Here is a 25,882-nt window from a genome sequence, read left to right as displayed (position 1 = left end):
AGCGGTAATAGTTAACCATAGGTCATGCTCTTTGTAGTAAGAATATAATTGGAGCTGGAGCGTTTGGCCTTACCCTTGACCTTGGCCTGTCTTCGTTGCACTCACATGGTTACGTCTCCCTGTTGTTGGGGTGTCCTTGAGAATGCGCAGATTTAGCCTGTCTCATCAATTTATCGACTGCTTAATTGTTGTTCTCTTGTATGCTGATTGAACCAGTGTTCTAAAAATAGCTAAAAGAACCCACTTGATGCTAGAGTATCCTGTAGTGCCCACCTCCAATAAACCACTCTCTGTTTTCTGAAGGAATTTTCCTCCATAAAGTTTCTTTAATTGGCCTAATTGAAGTGTTTCCTTTCTGCAACAGTCCTTGCTCACACAGATGACAGTGAGGTAGCAAAATGCAGCCTCGTCTTGACTTTACTCATTAGGGAGTCATTGAATGCTAACATTGAACACATTAGCATATTGAGACATGAGGTTTCAAAGGGTCTATTGGTACAGTAAGTACTGTATGGCTTATCTGCTGAAGACAAAGTACCGGAGGCGCTTGAACTCCTACTTACAGGGCTTAACCCTAACCCTTTACCTACCTAAAATTGGTTTCTGGGGTCACAGAAAAGTGAATTTTAATGTCCTATGCAGAAAAAACCCTCCTTATTTCGTCTGTCTGAATGGATTCCTGTGAAAGCCCCGTTGACCAATGAGATGGAGGGGGAGGGGCGGGGGACAAGATGTACGTAGCGATACGTGTGGATTTTTGCAGCCGAAAACAGAACAGCGATGTGGCATAATTCCTGATGTGACGTGCTCGACTCAGCTGGAAAAAGCACACCTGCGGCCTGGAAGCTCGGGCGCTAGGGCGGGACCTGCTGGGCGGGACTATGACAATGCTCCTCGATCTATGCCACCAAAAACGTCAGTAACAACGCGGAAAACTCTGAACATCCGAATGGCTTGCTGACCTTCCAGGGCAGGAGAAAGTGTGCTGACCATAAACAAACGACTGGGTTGTTTGATATTAACTTTTGTACATTGGTAGGACCATCAGAGACCAACATGTTTATGATAAACACGTTAAAAAAGTGATTTAGCATGTGCGATGCCCTTTCATTCTTATCAAGCTGAGGGTGCCGGTTTATGTGGTAAGGACGGGTTTGGGCCAGCTGCCATGCAGATGTGACACATGGGTGGGTGCGTGGTCCCAGGTGTGTGGGATGGATAAGGATGATTGCAGTGCAACTGAAGTGGAAAAACTCGAATTTCCCTGTTATCACCACAGAACACGGTCAGCCTTGCCATCAGCAGCCCACACGGTGTCACGTTGGCAGGATGGATTTTATAAGTGGGGGAGCACCTCTCTCCACCGACTCCGGAAGTAGATCTTATCGAGCTGCAGGTGGCAGAGCAGGTGGGCTGTCCTGTTTTGAGCATTTCTGTCCCTCCTTTCACACTCTCCCTCTCGCCCCCTCTCTCCAGACTCCGTGTGGTGGAAACCGTCATTGGAGAAAGGGCCTGACGTGTGGGGGTGGTCGGCTGCAGTCAGGACCTGTCACATCAGTGCACAACTGTGGGACCATAGCACCTGAACACCCTAATACAGACCAGGAAGGAGAGAGAGAGAGAGAGAGTCTCCTACCAAACACAGGACACCACAGCAACAGTGAAAGCAAACTTTTGGGGAAACTTTTCCCTCTTCAGCTCCTGGGATCTCAGCCACACGCCAGCGGAGGGTTTGTCTAATCTCATTTTATCTTGGGGGACCAGCGAACAGCTCTCTACTCTCCTCATCAGACATCTGATCTGTTTGAAACAGACGCGACACCATGAGTGAGGACACATTAATGGACTACTATGAGTACTCAGACTTGAATGCTATACCCACCGACGCTCCAGTTGAGTAAGTACACACTTATTCCCCTTTTGTGTCAAAAGTTTGGAATTCCCCAAGTGTATGTCCTCCACTTGTTGCATTATGTTCGTCCACTGAGGTAAACGCTTGAAATCAACTTGTGTGTTTTTCACATAATTAATTACAGTGTGATGAACTTGAAACTAAGCTGATTTGTTTTTATTACTGAGGTATGATGACCTGCATTGCCCTGCCTGAATAGTCACACTTCTGGATAGAGATCTTTATGATCTGTTATTCTAGGCAGGGTGAGCTTTTGTCTTGTCGCCCGCTTGTTACATTTCTGATGTTAGTACACAACATTTGAACGGTATAGTTCAGACTTCAAGAGTTATGAATTGGGGAATAAAGATATCAGGATGTTTTATGGTATTTCAAGGGTATTATTACGCATAAAAGCACATTCATTCATTCACAAGTCTCTGAGAATTGTCCATTAGTCCTTTAATAAGAGGCAAGGTTGTGTACATCATGCAAACACTTTTGGCTTGAGCCTGTACATTCTGAGCACATTGTTGAGGCAGAGTTGTCAGTCACTTGTCAAACTCACCTATCTGGGCTTACTAGGCTGCCAATGCCATACAAAACACCTGGAGCCTCTCCCTGGAAGGACTGCAAAAAAGCTAAATAATTCATATCCAATGACTGCTCCTCACTGGCACATGAACCCTGTCACTTTTTGTTTGTTTGTTTAGTTTTTGCTGTCACATTGACACCAATCCGTTTAAATGCAAATCTGCTCTGCTATTTCAGTTTCACCAAGTTTAACAAATGGTCTTCTGACGCTGTCGTGCAAGTGGTTTAGGGGGTGTATGGGTGTGCTTAGTGACTCACTGTGCCTTGAGTTCTACCCATTAGATTCCAACAGCTTACGATTATTGTGTTCTGTGTTTTTTTCTTCAGAGTAATCCCACCATGTGACCCCACTGCTGACGACAGGCTCTACCACATATGCATCGCCGCCATATCTGTGAGTCAGCTCATAATCTCTGACACGCCGCTCTGTGCCATCATCACCGCCACGTGCCCTCACAGTGACAGCGCACCCTTGACTCTCGCTCACTGCTATGTCACCACCACAGCTGCTGGGACAGAGGGGCTCATTAGCTGTCAAATATCACACACAGCTTTAATCGGATTAAAGCACATTTTTGTGTATAGTTTAATACAGTATTATTGACTCTCCTATGAAAGCATTCTTTATAGAACCTGGGCCACAAGTGAACCCTGGGTCCCTAAATCGTGTAATGGAACTGTTCATTTTGAGATGATTCCAGTTAAAAATATAAAATTAATAATTGTCCTCGGTCAAGTTTTGTTTGTAGTTTATTTGCTCCCTCACCCTCATGATATTTGACCCAAAGCTCTACAGTAAATGTTTCTACCTGTCGTTGTCAGCATATGTTGCAGATTATTCCAGTCATATGGCCAAATCTGTCTCTCCCAACAGTATGTTTGATCACCAGCTTTCTCCGGTTACAACCATACCCCTTGTTGTCTCTACCTTTTGATGTCTGTGAAAAACAGCTTGTCAGTAATTGGTCAGTACTGGTCGGTCCATGTTGTGAGGTGTGTTTTTTCAGCCTCGTTTCCTAAATGTGTCACAGGTCATGACAGGTCACTGAACTGTGTCACGCTGGTGACTCACTCCTGACGGATGGAGACTCAGTCAGCCAGGGGAGCTGCCAGACTGGGCTCTGGCCTTTTGTTGGCGAGGTGTCCAGGCTCTGGCCTGAACCAGGGTGGGGGGTGGGGAGGTCTCCGGTCTCTGGCCTGAACCGGAGGGAGGGAGGACGGGGGGGGGGGCTTGGTCTGGTCTCTGGCCTGAACCGGAGGGGGGGGGTGCACAGCTTCATGGGAGCCACTGGTCTGGTGGTACAGGGGTCTGGAGCAGGCAGCTTTGTCTAACTGGGATGTCTCCTGTGTGCTCTAGCTTGTTGTCATGCTGATCCTAGCCGTCTTAGCCAGGCATATGAAGCTGGGAGACGGTCAGAAAGGATTCCCTGGGTTACTCAGGTACGGTTATATTCTTTCACCCCTCTTGATTGACATCAACCCTGCGGCCAGTTGTGCAACAACATCCCACTATTAATGTCGTTATCCACGGCCGGTTGAGCAACATCCGCTAGCCGTTAATGCCGTTAGCCACGGCATCGTCTTGTCAAATGTGAAGCAGCTGGTAACAAGTTGGTTCTAAATATCTTCTGTTTGAATCCACAGCCCTGTAAACTTCCTGGACCACACCCAGCACAAGGGTCTGGCCGTGGCGGTGTTTGGAGTGCTCTTCTGCAAACTATTTGGACTGCTTATAGCGCCAAACCCTCTCCCCTTCACCAAAGACGCAGAAAACAAACGTGAGGTCATCTTATTACCTCATACTAAAACTCTATTCTGGCCATGGTCAACTCTCATAATGCCATAGAATGGTGTATAACATTGATACAGTATCTGTTATCAACCGAGTTTATAATGCCATTGTCCGTTGTGATGTTCTTGAAGCTCTGAGATCCAGGCCACCCCCCCCACCCCACCTGTATGTGAAGCAGCGCTCATTTTATTAATCCCCCTTCTGCAGGATATATGATATGACCCTGATTCACTGTCCCTCTTTGAAGAAGCAGGCTTGTGTCCAAAAGCTAGACTCCATTTACAGAGAACGAGTGTAAAATGACTATACAGTATTAGATACTACTTGGCTGGCGCACCTCTATTTTAGCACCGTCACAGGTGGCCACTTTCACACCGTACTTATGTTACATAACTGGGTTATTTTGTCTGCATTTGCGTCTGCTCTTTTTCGACTTGGGCCTTGCACTGTGAAACAGATTTAAGAAGAAGAAATAATTATGTAACAAATTGTTAAGCGACCCAACTTGTATTATTAATCACACAACAACCCCAAACTGCTTTGAGGTGAAGAACATGTTCAGTATGCTACTCTAATGTCTTTGAGGTCCCACACCATGGGTGTCATATTCTCACTGATATCGAGTCATCAGTAGACACTTAGTGGCCCCTAGAAAGTCCCTAGTCTCTAAGATTTTACCTTATTGGCTGACTATCAGCTCACACACCTCCTGTCCTGACAATGACAAACCTTAGCTTTTCCCTCTCAGAGCCAACCAACTACATTACATTATCTTCAGTGGTGGACCTGTCCAAGTTGTGTTACTGTATGAAACATTGTTTCCTCACACTACTATGTGTGATTGTTGAATTTTGCAGAGGGCTGGCTGATCCTGTCCCTGTTCTACTACCCGGCCCTGTACTACCCTCTCCTCGCCTGCGGCACGCTGCATAATCAAGTTGGCTACGTTCTTGGCAGCCTGCTGTCCTGGACTCACTTTGGTGTTCTGGTCTGGCAGAAGGTCGACTGCCCCCAAACCCCAGAGGTAAGAGGGACTTTCATCTGTCCAGATCTGCTGCATGGCAAAAGAAGACCAACTTGTCCTGAATGTCAAATGGGAAAGTGTGTTAACTATGATAATTTAGCTTCTTTATTTAGGCTTGTGTAGAGACCAATATAGCTCTTTGATGGGTACCTATGAGATAGATAGATAGATAATCGTTTGATACATACATACATACATACATACATACAGTACATACATACCTACATACATACACACACACGCACACACACACACACACACACACACACACACACACACACTTGGATAGATAGATGGATGGGTGGACGGATAGACCGACAGAGATAGACTGACAGACTGGGAACTGGGAATTTCCCTGTTACTGGGAACTTTGAATGTGATTTGGCATTTTGGAGCTTGATGCTTTACACTTCTGTCTCTAGCTGCCCTCAGATTCCTTGCAGACGGTGGATTGTTGGGGAGGAGTAGGGTAGGCAAACCCCAGACTAGGGGGGCTGTTTTGGGAGTTGAATGGTCAGCATGTTCTGGTCTTGGTTGATCTCTATCAATAGGCTTTGTCACAGTTAATATCTTTAGTGTCTGTCGGTGTAATAGAGAGACGCCAAAGCCTCACATTGTTCAGCAGTCTCCTCACAGTAAGGTCCTGGACAGTCCGCCTGTCCAGCCAGCATGCTGTGTCGATGGGTTCTGTGCCTATTTCCGTTTTTGGAAAGGTAACAATATGGTAAGACATGGTCAGGTAGTCAGACGGTTATCTGTGTTGTGTTTGCAGATCTACAAGTACTACAGTCTCTTCGCTAGTCTGCCCCAGATCGCCTGTCTGGCGTTCCTCAGTTTCCAGTACCCCCTCCTCCTGTTCAAGGGCCTGAAGGGCAAAGATAAACACAATGCGTCCGAGGTGAGTGTGGGAGCTGAGGGCAGTTTGAGGTGTGTGTGTGTGTGTGTGTGTGTGTGTGTGTGTGTGTGTGTGTGTGTGTGTGTGTGTGTGTGTGTGTGTGTGTGTGTGTGTGTGTGTGTGTGTGTGTGTGTGTGTGTGTGTGTGTGTGTGTGTGTGTGTGTGTGTGTGTGTGTGTGTGTGTGTGTGTGTGTGTGTGTGTGTGTGTGTGTGTGTGTGGCTAACTGTCTATTAAGGACTGAGCTTTTGTGCTTCTTCCTCCTATTCAGTCTATGTAATGCTCAGTGTCCATGGTCATCCATGTTACCTGTTTGTCTTTGTATGCATAGCCATGCAAGTCAACTCTTAAGAGAACATCCCTGCTTATTTTCCCTGACTCTGTGTGCACTGTGCATGTGAGACACCATCATGAGTTACTTACTGTGCTAACACAATCTAGTGAGAGGGCGAGTATGTAAGCAGCTTTTATGTGTAATTGGTTTACGTTATGTTCCTGATCAGATTATGAAAAGGTTGCATTGTTTTCCCACCGAGAGGGCACAATGCCGTGTTTATTTGATGGTAATCTCAGTGAGGTCATATGACGAAACTGAATGGGGAGATAACCCCCCCGGGGTCATAGGTCACGCCAATGGCCCCAACCCAACCATCAGATTAAGGTTGTATTTGTCACATGTAGCGTACTGAACAGTGTACAATCACTGTGAAACGTTGCTGTCAGCTCTGTGATATGTAAGAAATACACAATTTACAAATTACAGAAAAGAAACACAAATCTATACAATACTAGAAATGGTGCTCAAAGAGCACAGACCTCCGCCCCTGAATGCATTTCGTGGCTCTGTGCACACCAAAACTGAATGGGTTCTAAATCGGCCCATGCTACACCCCTCCACCGAGTTTCATAATTTTTGCGTAATCCTGGATCAAAAAATGTATAGAGGTGAATGGCTGGCCGTGTTTGGGCAGCCCGTGGACCCGACCTGTGCTTCTAATCTGCTCCAACATTTCATGGCTTCTAAGGTGGACCATTCTACAGCCTTCTACCGAGTTTCGTGAAAATCGGTCCAGTAGTTTTTGCGTAATCCTGCTATCAGACAAACGCACGCACGCACAAATGCCACCGAAAACTGTGTCTCTGTGTTCGCAGTGTGGTTGCGGTACCTTTTCCCTGACTGGTGCAGAGAGAACAGGCTGTTTTCTGGTGGCTCACACCTCATACCTGAATACTGTAGATACATTTCGGTACAGTGCAACAAAAAAAAACTCATGTTCCCTCATATCCTGTGCTCCCACCCCACAGGACCTTCACAGCAGCTACTACAAAGATTATGTGAAGAAAATTCTGAAGAAGAAGCCCTCAAAAGCCAGGTTAGAGTTAATTATCCTGTCCAAACTGAAGTGTGACCTCACAGGATTCTGAAGGGACCCTATCTGGAACCTACAGAGTCCAGCCTGGGTCAGGGAATACACAGCCTAGGGAGAGGACATCCCTATAGCATTTACTGAGCCATGACATCACTGGCTGCATGGAATTCCACATCAGGAAGCTTCCCGTTATTCCAGATATATCATATCCTGGGCATCTGAGCATGTGGATCTGAAATGAATGTTATCCTTCACTGACTAATTGGAAAGTGGGACTATCTCTGTCTGATAAGCGGCAGGTTTTTTTTCCAAATGGATGCTGGCAGCTCTAGGGGGAGTTCCTTTAGCAAGTGGAAAAGGATGTGGGGAAAGACTCAGACAGTCCCTGTGAGTGTCACTATGTAACATTTGAATGTGCATTTGATTAATTGGCGAAAGGCTTATGGACAGGTTAGTTTAGCGTTCATATCTGTCGTATCTGCCATACAAATGACCAGCGAGGGAAGGAAAGGTCTTTTAAATGTCATTTTCTTGATGTAATCTTTATCTTGAATGGGTGCCAGTCAGGAAAGAAGGTACAGTAGTTCCTAATGTGGGGAAATTGTTTTGAATTATCTGGATAGGATTTCATACAGTAGGAAGAGACTGGGGGAATACCCAGTACATGGGAACAGCAGTTTAACTTTGAGGAAACAATTACGTTATGTTTTATATCATAAAATATGTCCTTCATGTGGTGCCGTGTTAATTGACAGACCTCTATTAAAATCGGTTCATTATGGCTAAAGCCAACATTTGATCCACTAACCGTGAATCCGTCTGCCTCCCTCAGTGCCGCCAGCAGTGAGAAGCCTCCTCTGGCTGAGAGGATCTCTGATGCTCTGAAGTCCTACGTCTACACCCCTGAGGATGGTACTGATGGCAGCAACTCATGTTTTCTCTCTGTGTCGACGGTTCGCTGTTAGTTTCTCAGACTGATTCGTTTTCTTTCTCACATGGTGCTGTTTTCCTCTCTGCTTTTCTAGTTTTTCGTTTTCCTATGAAGCTGGCGATATCTGCAGTGGTGTCCTTTATTGCCGTTTACCAGGTAAAATCTATTCAGTCTAGACTGAAATTTGTCGGCAATATGAATACAATAAACCATGTACAATGGACATAAGCATAGCCATTCTGATAGGCATTTATTCTCACTTAATACAAGAAAACACTACTGTACATGTACATGTCTGTAGTGACGCCATGCTGGTAGGGTAGCAGGTCTGTTTCCTGTTTTGAATACACTGCCTCCTTCCCAGATGGCACTGCTACTCGTTACTGGCGTGGTGCCAACTCTCCAGATCGCCCGTCGAGGTGTCAATGAAGACATCGCCTTCCTGCTGGCCGGCTTCAACATCGTCCTGTCAGAGGACCGGGCAGAGGTGGTCAGGATCGTGGTCTACTACATATGGTGTGTAGAAGGTAAGCATATGCTGAAGAGGATATCCCATAACATCATGAGGTGTTCTAGACTGATTGTATGTTTCTCTTGGAAAGATGGGTTAGGGTTAGTGGGTTAGGGTTAGGCATTAGTTGTGCACTCTAGCATGCCAATGTCATTTCTCCTGTCGTGCTGACCAAATCGCCCTTTTGTAAATCAACGGCAAACACTGCTTTAGGCAAAGCTAGGATAGTGTTGCACTAAGCAATATGGACTACTGATCTGAGGCATGTAATTGTTCATGCTGGTTTGTCTCCTAATCAGCAATATCACAAAGTGCTGAGTGCCTCAAATGTGCTGTACATGAACCTGCCACAGTGATTGGCCCCACACATCACCTGATCTGTGTTTTGCCAGTGTGCTACATCTCAGCGATGACCCTGTCCTGCTTAGTGAACCTGGCCATGCTCATGAGGTCCATGGTTCTGCACCGGTAAGCCTGAGAACCGCTGCTGTCTCCGCTCATTTCCCCTCATTAGAACGGTCTGAATAAGAGTCCCTGTCAATTTATATCTCCCAACTTCTAATTAGCCATGCAGTGCAACGTTTACACTGGTGGTCTTGCAGCGTTAATCCTCCGAGCAATTACAGTCACACACACAACTGCGCTCAGGGAAGGAAACGGCTATTATGATAGGAAATTAAAATTGGGTAATCATGCCAGATTATAATGCATGTAAAGTAATTAGGTTCTCCGTTGATGTTCTAAATTGAATCGCATGAAGCCGTTTTAATGGCGTCGCACATCCATTTAGCTCACCAAGTATTCTAGAATGTGTGTGGTGGGTGCGTTTGTTTCGTGCATGGTTTCATCCCCCATGTTGATCTCCTCTGTGCATTCTGCTGCGTCTCCGTCAGGTCAAACCTGAAGGGGCTGTACAGGGGAGACATCTACAGCGTCTATAACTGCCAGAGGAGCATGAGGCCGTCCCGCCCCGCCCTCGTCTGCTGGATGGGATTCACCAGTTTCCAAGCTGCTCACATCTGCTTAGGTAAGACACCCACACAGTCGGGGGTCGTTATGTGCTTCCTATGTCACATACAATACAGTATATGAGGTCTGTGGCAGCTTACTGAGTGAGTATTACAGTTTGCAGTAGGTTCCAGTCTTGAGTTTGTCATATATCCTCCAGGCATGATCATCCAGACCATGGTGTTCTTCCTCTGCATTCTATTGGCCGTGTTCCTTGTCCTCATCCCCCTCTTTCATGGACAGAATCTCATGCTTCTCCGCGTCGCAGGGCGCATGTGGTGAGTGTTGGCACGCCCCCCGTCCCCGTCATCTATCCATGCCTCCTACTGCAGCAGAGACTTCATCTCCTGTTGTTACAGTCATATTAGCCGGGCCTGCTGTAGCTCAGGAGGTAGAGTGGGTCAGCCAAGGATCGTAGGGTCGGCGGTTCGAATCCTGGCTACTCCTGTCCACATGTCGAAGTGTCCTTGGGCAAGACACTGAACCCCAAATTGCTCCCAATGAGCAGGCTAGCACCTTGCGTGACAGCTGCCGCCATTGCTGTGTGAATGTGTATGTGAATGGGTGAATGAGAGGCCATTGTAAAGTGCTTTGGATAAACCATTTACCATACTATTTCAGAGATCTATTAGTGTGGTCCTATCAAATCATAAAGACGTGTAGTCTGTCTTGCTCTGATCAGCTGGTGTGTGATTGTCACCTCATACTGGTGTCTGGTACCACAGGCCCTTCTTGTTGATGCTGGCCTTGGCTGCGGTGGTTCAACATGTCGCTGCCAGGTTCTGCTTTATCAAGAAGTCTGCAGGAACAAGAGACTTGAACAATAGGTATGGCGGCCTTTTTTAAAACATTGTCGATGATGTCCTGTTACTGCTTCTCATAATTGCTGGCAAGTAGTCATTGAGGAATCTGTCTACAGTTACACTGAGACGAACAAAATCTACTATTTTAGGGGTAGTCTGTTCCTGCTGACCTACCTGCTGTTCCCAGTCAACGTTTTGATCGGCGTGCTGCTGGGACTGTGGCGAGTGCTGATCACTGCCCTCTTCAACATCGTCCACATGGGTCGCGTGGACATCAGCCTGCTCAACCGTAACGTGGAGGCGTTCGACCCTGGTGAGTCAGGCAGGGATGAAGACCTGCTACCGTAGCTTCTCCAACATGATACACCCCGGGGGTTCAGCTAGACTGCTTTCACCAGTGGATGACGACAGTGACAACTGGACAAGTACCATGCTGTCTCTTCTTCTTCTACATTGTTTGCGCTAGTTGTTATTGTCCTCTCTCCCCCCAGGCTCGGGGCCGAGGGGCTATCCTTTTACCACCCCGAGCCTAGGTGAGGGGTCACCCGGGCTGTATATATGGGCACACCTCCAGGAGCCATGTCACCGTTTCGTTATCCAAAACCGTCAGGCCATCGGGTGTCCGATATGTCGGGACAGTCCTGGATGACGTGTCTGCGGTCATGCTGTCTCGTTACCCAACTATGACATAATATCATTTTATGTAATTGTCATATTAATCTAAGCAGTGATTTTCACTTTTGCAATTGCCCTGTGCTTTTCTCCCTCACAGGATGCTGGAGTTGAATTAAGTGAAGCAATTTTGTGTTATTTTTTTGCTGTAAATGCATTCACAGAGATTGCTTTTAGAGGAACGGAGTGGGTCTCTCATCCAGTTGACTGCTGGAAGCAGAATATGAATCACATGATATAATTTTTCTATACAAGATAGAGAGTTGTGATTGCACACATCTCAGAAATGGCTGCAGACATGAGACATCTGCTGTAAGGGAGATCACTATGAGACGGCAGTGGGAGGCGGTCTTGTACGATCTGTTGTGTTTATTGCTGTTCATCCCAGTCGGACTCATGCCCCCTCCCCCCCTACCCTCTGCAGCCTACCGCTGTTATGCTCATTACCTGAAGATTGAGGTGAGCCAGTCTCACCCGGTGTTGAAGGCCTTCTGCGGGATCCTGCTGCAGCGCGCCGGCCAGGAGGGAGGGGCTGGGCAGAAGGCGCGTGACGCCGAGGAAGGTGGGTAGCCGTCTGATCCGATCACCCACGATGCACCACAGACCCGTTCACCCACGACGGACCAAACACAAATCAACATCCTGGTCTTTTTTGTGCCGTATGATGCCAAACAGGAATATGAACTTAAAACAGCAGCCAGAGGCCTTGATGCAGCATTTTCATATTTTGAGTCTTATTGACTTCTTGATTGTGGGTGTGGGAAGGCACAGGCCATGCCCTAAATAAAGGGTTTGGTTGGTTGGTGGTTCTGATTTCTCCAGAGGTATTAAGGATTTAGATGCAGACTTCTGCTGCCCAGTGCAAACATGATTGGATCATAACACTATGTTGCACGTACTGTTGTACGCAAGCATGGAAGGTCTGATTGAATTTGTAAGTGCAAATTGAGTCTGTATGTAGTATAATTTACACAAAGGCCCTTGTGCTGCCCTCAATCAGATCTGTCATGAATTAATTAGCTGTCCATATGGTGTTCAATTTTCAGCTAGTGACATAGACAGATGCTGTCAACACAAGTGCTAAAACATTATTAAGGGGTAAAAACTGAAATCAGGGAACATGGCTGAATACTGAACCCCCATGCTAACAGATAACATGGGTACACCAGTTAAGACAGTAGGCTGTACTGCTAGTTAAGACAGTAGGCTATACTGCTAGTTAAGACAGTAGATTATACTGCTAGTTAAGACAGTAGGCTATACGGCTAGTTAAGACAGTAGACTATACTGCTAGTTAAGACAGTAGGCTGTACTGCTAGTTTAAGGCAGTAGGCTATACTGCTAGTTAAGACAGTAGGCTATACTGCTAGTTAAGACAGTAGGCTATACTGCTAGTTAAGACAGTAGATTATACTGCTAGTTAAGACAGTAGGCTATACTGCTAGTTAAGACAGTAGATTATACTGCTAGTTAAGACAGTAGGCTATACTGCTAGTTAAGACAGTAGATTATACTGCTAGTTAAGACAGTAGGCTATACTGCTAGTTAAGACAGTAGGCTATACTGCTAGTTAAGACTGTAGGCTATACTGCTAGTTAAGACAGTAGGCAATACTGCTAGTTAAGACAGGAGGCTATACTGCTAGTTAAGACGGTAGGCTATACTGCTAGTTAAGACAGTAGGCTATACTGCTAGTTAAGACAGTAGGCTATACTGCTAGTTAAGACAGTAGGCTATACTGCTAGTTAAGACAGTAGGCTATACTGCTAGTTAATACAGTAGGCTATACTGCTAGTTAAGACAGTAGGCTATACTGCTAGTTAAGACAGTAGGCTATACTGCTAGTTAAGACAGTAGGCTGTACTGCTAGTTAAGACAGTAGGCTATTCTGCTAGTTAAGACTGTAGGCTATACTGCTAGTTAAGACAGTAGGCAATACTGCTAGTTAAGACAGGAGGCTATACTGCTAGTTAAGACGGTAGGCTATACGGCTAGTTAAGACGGTAGGCTATACGGCTAGTTAAGACGGTAGTCTATACTGCTAGTTAAGACGGTAGGCTATACGGCTAGTTAAGACGGTAGGCTATACAGCTAGTTAAGACAGTAGGCTATACTGCTAGTTAAGACAGTAGACTATACTGCTAGTTAAGACAGTAGACTATACTGCTAGTTAAGACAGTAGACTATACTGCTAGTTAAGACAGTAGGCAATACTGCTAGTTAAGACAGGAGGCTGTATTGCTAGTATGTTTCAAGTATAAGGGAATGCTTAAAACAGGCTGTTGTTGAGTGGGAACAACTGAACATATTAGCTTGTTTGTATTAAGAAAATAATTCATTGGGGATTAGTGATAGATGACTTGATTACACAGATGGACTGCCCTAATTGACCATTTCATATTTATGTGACCCAAAGGGCTTAAGCTTCGAGTGTGTTAATGATGAGCTTAATATTTTCCAACTGTGCTCAGAGGATTAGAGTTCTGATTGCTTTGCATTGTTCCTCTCTCTGGCATCTCGTATGTCCCAGGTGAGGTGGGTCCCTCACTCAAAGCTCTTTGGTTCAAAATAAAAATTTCTCTTTAAAATGAGAATTAGGACTGACTACAAATTGTGTAAATTTGTTATCTTCACATGCCCACAGTGTTAATGTGTGTGTGTGTGTGTGTGCGCGCGTGTGTGCGTGCATGCGTGCGTGTGGGGGGGCGTGTGTGTGTGTGTCTGAATCTCACAGGGATCCAGCTGGTCCAGCAGGAGAAGAGGCAGACCAAGGTGTCGGGAGCCCAGCGGGCGAGGGGTCACTGGCTGCTCCTCTACACCCTGGTCAACAACCCATCCCTGGTGGGCTCCAGGAAGCACTTCCAGCGCCAGAACTCCCAGAGCTGTCTGAACGGCAGTCTCCACGGCACCGCCAAGGGGGACAGCACAAAGGAGTTAGGAACCAAGGAGGCAGGGAAGGAGGCAGAGACGGCCGCCAGCAACTGAAACTGAACGTGGCCCAATAACGGGTGCAGGCTAACTGCCCTCAACACGGCCGGTGTATGGATCTTGGGCAGATTATGATATACTATAGTATTCTTATCTGCATCTGTTTGCATTTGTTGAGATAAGTGCACTTATAACTCCATGCCTCTGCTGTTTTTGGTGGCTTCCTGTTCTGTCCCAGGCATGTTGCACTGTTTGTTTTTTGTTTGTTGGGTGACTCCATGATCAAAATCTCTTGTTCAGTAAAAAAAGAAAAGAAAAAAGGTAGTGTGGCACTGAACCCCTCCTATCTAACCATGTCCATACGGTTAGACTATTTATGAATGTACAGAATTGTCTGTTTTGGAAGATTTGGAGTGAATGTACAGTAATTGTACACTTATTGATGTAATTAACAGGAACGATATTATGAACATAGACAAATGAAACAGTTTGTATAGCCTGTCTTTGTCTCTTTATCACATAGGCTTACAATTTTGGAAGACGCCATTTTGTCATTAATGTTCATTTGTAGCTTTTCCTCTTCCATAGGTCCTATCTAGCTGGGAAAATTGTAGGCTGGCTACATCAAATGCTGAACTATTCAGTAGGCCTACCCTCCTCATTTGCTTTGGATTCTTAATTGTGTTATAGCCTAAGGCTTTACATTGTGCGTTGCATTTCATTTCATTTCAAAAGTGCCTCAAGCTGTTTTTGGAGGAAATAAATGCATTTATATGTGATTATCATGAAATTATTAAAACTAAAACGAACATTTCTTGTAAAATTGTGTACAATAAGTTCCCCGATTTGATAATTTGGTGTCCTCAGGGTTTGAGACGAGTACATTACAGAATTTAGCGAGGCTGTGCCAGATCAGTGGTCTAAGACTGTTAGACTATATTGGAACGAAATTACTTCAACGCGTTGTGCGACAGTTGGAAGTAAAAAGATTTGAGTCAGCACTGAAATCACCAAAAAGCTATTCATTCATTTTCCGAAGCCTTGAAAAATGTGAAATGAAATAACTGGAGAGATTAAGGAAACGCAAAACGTCTCGCACAATAATCTATCTAGTTATAGGCTATATTTGATTAATATATGATTATTTTAGGTTTTACCAATCACCATTTGCAATTCACAAACTCATAATTTTTAACTAATTATTAGGCAGATTAGGCTATGTTGAAAACGTAAAAAATACAAAAACTAAATTGCGATATAAAACGATACGAGATACGAAATTAAATTCGCATTGTAGACACATTAATTAGCCAACGCCCAAGATAAATTCTGTAATCCTAAAACTGACGGACTTAACAATAAACATGGTGTCCTGTTCCAGATAATAAATAGGCTACACAAATGTATATATAATTTTGGTGTTTTTATTAATTTCACGTACAGAAAATCATATCAAAAGTCTTGAAAGATCGGAGTATTTTACAACAGCTGCTCACAAATAAATAAATAAAAAATCACTGCTTAAAATTACAGGACACTAAAAGCCACCAGACGCTCGCCTGCGGCTATAGAAACGGATAATTTACTTTCATAAAAAAAGAGAAAATCGTTTAAATTCACAGGGCGTACATCACATTGACATTAAGAATATCTAAAGTCCTACAGTATATGATATACGGTAATAAAAACCACACAGGAAAATACGTAGGCCTGTGAGTGACATGCCATGGATAGGCTTAAGTTTTTCAAAGAGGACACGTTGTAAAAAGTAATCACCGGTTGATTTAGAAATTTGTCACACACCTTGAAGTCCCACGTTACATTTAACAACATCAGTCGATAGTCACCTGGATTATCCAAGCACAGTACATGCCTTGACAACAGTAAAAGTGATTTCCCTTTTGATCTCAAAGAACAATGGAACGAGCAGTCGGTGCGTGGACGCGTTCAGGCGCTGTCCAGCACCGCGACCGCTGAAAACAGATGTGCGAAGACCACAATGTTGACGCTAACCTACGCCCTGCATAAAGGGGATATTCTAATAACTTATGTTTGAGGTCTGATAAATTGTACAAAAGTGTGCTTGCATTGAGGGCTGTTGGTTTTTGATGGATAAGGTAAAGTAGACTACCATATATAGGCTAGCCTACTTTAATGCACAATTTACCAGAATCTCTTTTTTTTTTATTAACGGATCTCTTTCTGAGGTAAAATGAGCTATCCACCTTTACCAGGGCTATCATCTTTACGTGAAATGATATGTGAGTTACCTGCTTTACATGTAGTTGAAAGTAACTATTTTACACTGACGCTAATCGGCTCAGCGACTAGGCTCTTTATAGTTGCCGTTGATTTCCTCAGAGATGTTCACTGCTTCGGCCCCTAGTGGTAACCTATCGCTGTACTCAGAGCCCACCTCAAACTCCTCCGGGTTGGTTTTGGATGAAGAGGCAGGGATAGACTCGGTGACAACGCTGCCGTCTACCTCTCCCTCCGCGTCTCCGTCTTCGCCGTCGGCCCCTTCGTCTCCCTCCCCAATTTCACTCGGGTTGAAGTTCTTATCGGATTCAACAAAAGACGCTCTGGGATCAAAATCTGTACCCATTTGTTTCTCCATCTGATCCGGATTTTGAGCCTTCATAATTAGCTTGTATGTTTTCCCTTGGTACTTGTATAGCAAATGGCAGCAGGTGGCGCCCAGCAAGGGAACAGTAGCCAAAGCCAGGAGGAACGTGCTGACAACCACGATGATGAGCAGAGAGGGGATCTTCTTCCTGGTGGTGAACACCACCTGGACCTGACAGTCCTGCCCCCCATAGGTGAGGCATAGAGTGTAGTTGGTACCAGGCTGTAAACCCTGGAAACGATAGGCATTAATCCCCTCCTCTATCTTGGACCATTGGACCACTGAGTGTCCATTGCCAGTATCAACGCAGATGTACAGCATGTCCAAGGGGGCTTTTTTGGTTGATGTCTGATAGAGACTGTACGGCTCTTTATTCACTGTTTCTAGGTTTTCTGTGTGACTGAGGTGAAGGTTAGACTTGCTGCTGGGAAGCTGGAGAGGGTTGAGCTGCACCTTGGCTTCGGTCTCTGACACCTCCAGCGCGATGACGCCAAAATCAAACCTGTACTGCTTCTGGTCGTCCAAGCTCAGGTTGAAGGCGTGATTGGAGACGTGCTGCCATTGGTTGCCATCACCTCTTCCACACTTGCTGGCAAAATGCACGTCCTCTGAACCCTGGCCACCCTGCTCTGTGCCGTCATGTTTGTCAGACGACCCAGTTGGAATGCCCTTGGTTTTTTCCTCTGACTTTGGCCAGTTAATCACATTGTTACTGGAGGAACCAGGCTTATTTCCAGATGGTCGTATTTTGTCTGCTGTGGTGTCAAGCACAGAGTTAGTGATGTGTTTCTGGGCACCTGCCACCACCACTTTAACTGTGCTCTCTGCTTTCCCTGCGTCGTTGACAGCAGAGCAACTGTAGTTCCCCTCCTCTTTCTTACTGATGCGAGGGATGGTCAGGGTGCCATTTTGAAAGAAGAGGAATCGGTTGTTGGTGGTTTTATCATTGATGGGCGAATCGTTTTTCTCAACAATGGAGGGCAAATTGAAATTAAACTTTTGATTTCCAGCGTTCACCTCCCAGCTGACCATGGGTTCTGGATTTCCCGTAGTTTCACAATTCAAGGTCACCATGACACCCTCATACAGCTCAGTGTTGTCTATGTTGGGCTGGGGAGATATAGAGACAGTGGGAGCCTTGCAGTCCAGTTTGGGCATCTTTGTAAGCAGTGCACCTTTCAGTTGATCGGGGGCCTCACATAAAATCGAGTCCTTTTCAGGGACAGAAATTTTGGTGTCTGTGATCCAATCCCTCAGCCATTCCAAGCTACAGGAGCAGGTGAAGGGATTGTTGTAAATCTGAAGGTGGGACATAGACGTGAGCGCAGTGAAAGTGCCCTGCACAATGGTGGTGAACTTATTGTTGTTGATGCGCAGGGACCTCAGATCTTTGAGATTGGCAAAGGCATCCTTGGGCAGGTTGATCATCTCATTGTTATTCATCTTCAGGAGTTGCAGGGCTGTGAGGTTGGAAAGGTCCTCCCATGGGAAATTGACAATTTTGTTGTAGCTCAGATCGAGGTTGCGCAGCTGGATCAGTGGGGCCAAGGTGTCCCTCTCTATGGTGACTATCTCGTTGTGGGCCAGCCAGAGAGAGGTTACTTGAGTGACATTGATGAAGCTTTTAGATTTCAGTAATGTGATCTTGTTGGCGGAGAGACTGAGGGTGGTCACATTGGAGGGCAGCCCCACAGGCACCAGTTGCAGGTCTTTGTAAGCACAGTCTGCAAACTGGTGGGCGTATTTATCCAGGCAGCTGCATAGCTCTGGGCAGCACTGCACCACGCCAATCACAACAGTCCACAACGCAAGGAGACACAAAAGCCTTGAGGCCATGTTCAGCACCTGAAAAGATCCAGTAACAGCATGTTAATTTATTATTCAACTTTTAAACCAACACTATTTTGTTTTATTGTAATTTTAGGATTGGCTATATTCCCCTGAGACTAGAGGATAATCCTACCCCACCCCCAGGTTCCCGGTCCAATATGTTATTAAACATTGAAAATAATGGTCATCAAATTAATACAATAGTATGACGCACAGAGAACCAAATCTGTCTACATAACAGGATGCACATCTGTACGAAAACAGGATACAGCTCAGTACATCAGCTGCCAAGATATTAACGCTGACACTTTAATAGTCAAACTGAAGTAGCCTACTTTTCATGCAGTGTGCTCTTGAATAGTGGAAAGTGAAGAGTATCTTATGGAATATATATTAATGCCTTTAATACATTCATCATGCCATTTAATAAATCATAAGGGTTTTACACATATGATGAAAAATCCCACCATAAACCTCGTTTTCAACGCTAAGAAATTATATAGAGCGACACCCTGTTGCTTTTAACCTGAGACGCCGCGTGCCTCAGGCGAAGCATCTACATTCTGGCGCGTAAATAGTCTGGCGCGTAAATAGTCTGGCGCGTAATAGAAAAATGCGTTTCACAAGTCCATGAGGTGAGATCAAATAGCATAGAACTAGTAAATATGAGTTAACTGGGGATTAGGATAAAATGGTAACCACGCTTTTACTTTTTTGGGGAAAATATCCCTGGACGTAAATTATTAAGCAAGTCAAAACATTATCTACAATATGAAAAACTTCAGCAATAACTCTTAGAGCTTTGCCTCGATGATAACAGCAGATCACAAGAGGACATTTTAGAGGTTGTGCAGAGAACAGGGAATCTCGTGCGCTCATGCGCCTTTTGCGCCAAAGCGCGCCCATGAGCGCAGGAGATTCTCTGTCCATGGTTCTGATTTCATCAGATTTACCACGAGCTCACTATTTTCTTGTCATGTAAATAAGTCCATAACCAAATATAATCAGTTTTAACGTAGTAGACCTATAATCATATAGACTACATTAGCTCGACATAAAAATGTCCATATTAAAAGTTTGGATAATCAATTTGGATTGTTACATCAGATCCTCCATGCAATGTTCACTTAATTGCAATTAAAACAGTATGGAAGTCAAAACTACACGGCCGTTTACTTCATTAAAAACTTACCTTTCAGAGATTAATTTCCAACCCTTGCAGATATTCGAACCCTCTTTGGGAATAAGCTTTTGACTAAATATGATTAGTAATCGAAAGTAGCGTCCTCGAATACGGATCCTTTCACATGACTTTTAGAGACGGTGATATCGTGGATGATGGGCGGTGGGGGGAACATTTTTCTCCCGGTTTGATGCACTGCAATCCGAGCGCTGTTTTCCTCTGCGGCTGATTGAGACGCAACTACGATCCGGTGCGCGTTCCCGTCTTCGCGGACCAAGAGGAGCGTTTGTGAACGCGCGGCCTCTCCCATCTCACTTCCCGTATTAAAGATACAGAGGTTTGACTAGGCTACTGTTCTCAAATAAAATTCATTATTTACACGCAAATGTTTAATTCATTATTCTGTCAACCTCAGCATGTTTGACCTGATTCAGTTAACCCGCCTTTTGCGAAGAGTTGGCGTCAAGCATAAAACAGATACAATATTTTAATCTTCTGGTTCCATCAATTCGGCACAAAAGGATTTAACGATCTATACCTAATTACTGATGTAGGAGGTATGCAGGTTCAAGCAAATTACACTTTTTACAAGTGCTGATTTGACCTTGGTCTTTGATTGCATGGTGATGTAGGCTACTTCGTCTTTCACCAAAAAAAGAATGATGTGAACTCGACATAAAGTTATTTATGTCGAGATGTATCATTGTGTTGCGCTGATGTCAAAATGCAGATGTGATTTAACTGCATATGGTCGATCCTATTTTGATTAGGACATCTTTAGTTTTGTTTGACCAGGTGGTTGAGGATTGCATTTTTTAAAATGTGTGGCCTGGCATTGCCTGTCTAGAAATGAAACATTTGAAATGTCCAATTACAATTGTATTATAACAGTTTTTCTCAAGTTGCCTATTCCGGCGGCGGCCGATCGGTTTCTGCCCATGTTGGGCTCCAGATAAGATTCTCTGATGAATATTTTCCTTCTCAAATACTGCCCCCCTCTGGCACATTCAGCAGGTAATGATTCTGTTACCCGGCCTATTCGTTGTGAATCTCTCTCTCTGTCTCTCTCTCTCTCTCTCTCTCTCCTCTCTCTCTGCTCCTCTCTCTCCTCTCTCTCTCCCCCCTCTCTCTCTCTCTCTGCTCCTCTCTCTCCTTTCTCTCTCTCTCTGCTCCTCTCTCTCTCTCTCTCTCTCTCTCTCCTCTCTCTCTGCTCCTCTCTCTCCTCTCTCTCTCCTCTCTCTCCCCTCTCTCTCCCCCTCTCTCTCTCTGCTCCTCTCTCTCTCCTTTCTCTCTCTCTCTCTCTCTCTCTCTCTCTCTCTCTCTCTCTCCTCTCTCTCTGCTCCTCTCTCTCCTCTCTCTCTCCTCTCTCTCCCCTCTCTCTCCCCCCTCTCTCTCTCTCTCTGCTCCTCTCTCTCTCCTTTCTCTCTCTCTCTGCTCCTCTCTCTCCTTTATCTCTCTCTCTCTGCTCCTCTCTCTCTCTCTCTCTCTCTCTCTCTGCTCCTCTCTCTCTCTCTCTCTCTCTCTGTTTCCAGCTTCTAGGCCTTATGCTCTGGGAGAGGGTGACACCTACTGTTGAAACAACCAAACAGCCCTGGGACGGATCATGTGGATTATAGATTAGATTACATTAGGTGTGTGTGTTCGTAAGTAAGTCATTCTGATTTGATGACAAAAACAATTGCCTTTGTGCCTACTGCCTACAGTATGTGTAACAACCGGCTCATAATAGCCGTGACAAACAAAGGGGAAGGAAGGAACTCAAAATAGTAACAGCAGCGCATATCTGCATAACAACGTACACTATGGACAAAATAATTGGGCCTTTCCCTTCACTGGAACTAAGGGGCCTAGGCCAACCCCAGAAAAACAACCCCAGCCCATTATCCTTCCTCCACCAAACTTGGTGTGTCCCAATACTCACTACAGTATGTATCACAACCAGCTCATAATGGCCGTGACAAACAATGGGGAAGTTACATGCTCAATTGTGTAGAAACTCTGAAATATCTTTCCTCAGATGTCTAATGTGGAATAGCCTCTGCCGTGACTTCCTCACTACAGTGTCTGTTTGTTGTTCATGTCAGGTCCTTAAGTGATGTTTAGGGGGTTGTAGACGATCCTCTCCTGCTTCTTCTCATAGCTAGTTAGTTAGTTAGTTAGTAAGTAAGTAAGTAAGTAAGTAAGTAAGTAAGTAAGTAAGTAAGTAAGTAAGTAAGTAAGTAAGGACCCAAAGAGGCCCCGCCTTGTCTTATTAAATAAATATTTAGGGCCCGAGCACTGATGGTGCGAGGCCCTTTTGAAATTGTAAGGAGTATTCTCCTACCTTTTTCTTCTTCTTCTTCTTCTTCTTCTTCTTCTTCTTCTTCTCCCCAAACAAATGCCTTTTTGGCGGCCTAAACATCCATGAAAATGCATGAAACTTTGCAGATACGTCAGTCCCGGTGACAAATTTGATATTTCATGGGTGACGGAAATGGGCGTGGCAAAACGGCTCAAGAGCGCCCCCTGGAAAATTTAAAATGGCGAGCCCCACCTTTCAGTTTGATGTAGGCGAACTAAATTCAGTGGGCATATGAAGCTAGTTCATCGAGACACACTAAAATGTCTCTTGGAGCTATACCCAACATCCAACAGGAAGTCAGCCATTTTGCTCTTAATGTGCCATTTTTTCCTAGTTTTTACTATTTCCATGCCTCATACTTTAACTTTAACTAAAAAAAAATTAGTTTTCACCAAACACCCTTGCCGTGGTGCCCCGCCAAATTTTGACATTTCGCCATAAAACAGGAAGTCGTCATAAATCCTCCATACATTATCCAATTTGTCCGATATTTCTCACGCTTCATGAAGGTTCTGTCCTGAACACATCTCTGTGTCAGCATTGAGTCACCCGACATGCGTATACATCCAGATTCAAATAATATTATTATAAATTGGCCTACAGTGAAAATAATAAAAAGACATGTTTATTAATTCATTTTAAAGCCATTTCATGAGACATTTTATAACTCAACAAGTCCACAACACCAGGAACAACAAATTTAGTGTTGCAAACAACTGTGGAAAATAACAAAAAGACCATTTCATTGAAAACATTTTATAAGTCATAAGTCGACAACAACAAGAATAACAACACATTTAGTGCAAATGGTGCACATCATGTTTACAATTCCAATGTCACAAATGTTGAATCACAATCTACTCATCAACATAAAGTTCACAGATGACCTCCTCTGCCGTGGCACAACTGCAATCTTCATGTGCCCACTTCATGCACCTGTCGCAACAGACCCACTACCCTCCACTCATGGAAAAAAGTTTACAACAGTAAAAGCACTCAGCATCTTCACCTTGTGTGCTTTTTTCCAGGTCATTGAGTTTGGTGACAAGTGTGAACAACCTCCTAGACCCCTAGACCCCCAACAGTCCAATGCTGGCCACTCAACAGAGACCGTCCTCCTTGCAGTGACGGAGGACAGAGTTAGTGATGTGTTTCTAGGCACCTGCCACCACCACTTTAACTGTGCTCTCTGCTTTCCCTGCGTCGTTGACAGCAGAGCAACTGTAGTTCCCCTCCTCTTTCTTACTGATGCGAGGGATGGTCAGGGTGCCATTTTGAAAGAAGAGGAATCGGTTGTTGGTGGTTTTATCATTGATGGGCGAATCGTTTTTCTCAACAATGGAGGGCAAATTGAAATTAAACTTTTGATTTCCAGCGTTCACCTCCCAGCTGACCTTGGGTTCTGGATTTCCCGTAGTTTCACAATTCAAGGTCACCATGACACCCTCATACAGCTCAGTGTTGTCTATGTTGGGCTGGGGAGATATAGAGACAGTGGGAGCCTTGCAGTCCAGTTTGGGCATCTTTGTAAGCAGTGCACCTTTCAGTTGATCGGGGGCCTCACATAAAATCGAGTCCTTTTCAGGGACAGAAATTTTGGTGTCTGTGATCCAATCCCTCAGCCATTCCAAGCTACAGGAGCAGGTGAATGGATTGTTGTAAATCTGAAGGTGGGACATAGACGTGAGCGCAGTGAAAGTGCCCTGCACAATGGTGGTGAACTTATTGTTGTTGATGCGCAGGGACCTCAGATCTTTGAGAGTGGCAAAGGCATCCTTGGGCAGGTTGATCATCTCATTGTTATTCATCTTCAGGAGTTGCAGGGCTGTGAGGTTGGAAAGGTCCTCCCATGGGAAATTGACAATTTTGTTGTAGCTCAGATCGAGGTTGCGCAGCTGGATCAGTGGGGCCAAGGTGTCCCTCTCTATGGTGACTATCTCGTTGTGGGCCAGCCAGAGAGAGGTTACTTGAGTGACATTGATGAAGCTTTTAGATTTCAGTAATGTGATCTTGTTGGCGGAGAGACTGAGGGTGGTCACATTGGAGGGCAGCCCCACAGGCACCAGTTGCAGGTCTTTGTAAGCACAGTCTGCAAACTGGTGGGCGTATTTATCCAGGCAGCTGCATAGCTCTGGGCAGCACTGCACCACGCCAATCACAACAGTCCACAACGCAAGGAGACACAAAAGCCTTGAGGCCATGTTCAGCACCTGAAAAGATCCAGTAACAGCATGTTAATTTATTATTCAACTTTTAAACCAACACTATTTTGTTTTATTGTAATTTTAGGATTGGCTATATTCCCCTGAGACTAGAGGATAATCCTACCCCACCCCCAGGTTCCCGGTCCAATATGTTATTAAACATTGAAAATAATGGTCATCAAATTAATACAATAGTATGACGCACAGAGAACCAAATCTGTCTACATAACAGGATGCACATCTGTACGAAAACAGGATACAGCTCAGTACATCAGCTGCCAAGATATTAACGCTGACACTTTAATAGTCAAACTGAAGTAGCCTACTTTTCATGCAGTGTGCTCTTGAATAGTGGAAAGTGAAGAGTATCTTATGGAATATCCTATGAATGCCTTTAATACATTCATCATGCCATTTAATAAATCATAAGGGTTTTACACATATGATGAAAAATCCCACCATAAACCTCGTTTTCAACGCTAAGAAATTATATAGAGCGACACCCTGTTGCTTTTAACCTGAGACGCCGCGTGCCTCAGGCGAAGCATCTACATTCTGGCGCGTAAATAGTCATAAAAATAAGTTTCACAAGTCCATGAGGTGAGATCAAATAGCATAGAACTAGTAGATATGAGTTTACTGGTGATTAGGATAAAATGGTAACCACGCTTTTACTTTTTTGGGGAAATTATCCCTGGACGTAAATTATTAAGCAAGTCAAAACATTATCTACAATATGAAAAACTTCAGCAATAACTCTTAGAGCTTTGCCTCGATGATAACAGCAGATCACAAGAGGACATTTTAGAGGTTGTGCAGAGAACAGGGAATCTCGTGCGCTCATGCGCCTTTTGCGCCAAAGCGCGCCCATGAGCGCAGGAGATTCTCTGTCCATGGTTCTGATTTCATCAGATTTACCACGAGCTCACTATTTTCTTGTCATGTAAATAAGTCCATAACCAAATATAATCAGTTTTAATGTAGTAGACCTATAATCATATAGACTACATTAGCTCGACATAAAAATGTCCATATTAAAAGTTTGGATAATCAATTTGGATTGTTACATCAGATCCTCCATGCAATGTTCACTTAATTGCAATTAAAACAGTATGGAAGTCAAAACTACATGGCCGTTTACTTCATTAAAAACTTACCTTTCAGAGATTAATTTCCAACCCTTGCAGATATTCGAACCCTCTTTGGGAATAAGCTTTTGACTAAATGTGATTAGTAATCGAAAGTAGCGTCCTCGAATACGGATCCTTTCACATGACTTTT

General features: G+C 44.6%; 3 protein-coding genes across 3 annotated transcripts; 1 reads left to right on the top strand and 2 right to left on the bottom strand.

Annotated features, from left to right (window-relative positions):
* Positions 1–1,823: 1,823 nt before the first annotated feature.
* Positions 1,824–14,474, top strand: stra6 (signaling receptor and transporter of retinol STRA6; the record flags this gene model as incomplete). The annotated part of the gene is made up of 17 exons (XM_084452636.1): positions 1,824–1,897; positions 2,813–2,879; positions 3,843–3,925; positions 4,130–4,263; positions 5,135–5,301; positions 6,074–6,199; positions 7,500–7,567; positions 8,406–8,476; positions 8,590–8,651; positions 8,860–9,022; positions 9,399–9,474; positions 9,900–10,033; positions 10,175–10,292; positions 10,740–10,841; positions 10,967–11,130; positions 11,914–12,051; positions 14,224–14,474. The coding sequence occupies 17 exons, from the start codon at positions 1,824–1,826 to the stop codon at positions 14,472–14,474; spliced, it is 1,998 nt and encodes a 665-aa protein (XP_084308762.1).
* Positions 14,475–15,908: 1,434 nt separating this feature from the next.
* islr2 (immunoglobulin superfamily containing leucine-rich repeat 2) lies at positions 15,909–20,165 on the bottom strand. The gene is made up of 2 exons (XM_084453188.1): positions 20,066–20,165; positions 15,909–18,888 (listed from the first exon to the last, which is right to left on the bottom strand). The coding sequence occupies exon 2, from the start codon at positions 18,877–18,879 to the stop codon at positions 16,738–16,740; it is 2,142 nt and encodes a 713-aa protein (XP_084309314.1). The 5' UTR covers positions 18,880–18,888; positions 20,066–20,165; the 3' UTR covers positions 15,909–16,737.
* Positions 20,166–23,138: 2,973 nt separating this feature from the next.
* On the bottom strand, positions 23,139–25,875 carry LOC311321201 (immunoglobulin superfamily containing leucine-rich repeat protein 2-like). Its single transcript, XM_084453143.1, has 2 exons — positions 25,759–25,875; positions 23,139–24,607 (listed from the first exon to the last, which is right to left on the bottom strand). The coding sequence occupies exon 2, from the start codon at positions 24,596–24,598 to the stop codon at positions 23,552–23,554; it is 1,047 nt and encodes a 348-aa protein (XP_084309269.1). The 5' UTR covers positions 24,599–24,607; positions 25,759–25,875; the 3' UTR covers positions 23,139–23,551.
* Positions 25,876–25,882: the final 7 nt, after the last annotated feature.

Source organism: Borostomias antarcticus (genome assembly GCF_949987555.1).
Source record: "Borostomias antarcticus genome assembly, chromosome: 18".
In the NCBI taxonomy this organism is placed as follows: Eukaryota; Metazoa; Chordata; class Actinopteri; order Stomiiformes; family Stomiidae; genus Borostomias; species Borostomias antarcticus.
Note: the sequence above shows the minus strand (reverse complement) of the source record. Positions and strands in the feature narration are given on the sequence as shown.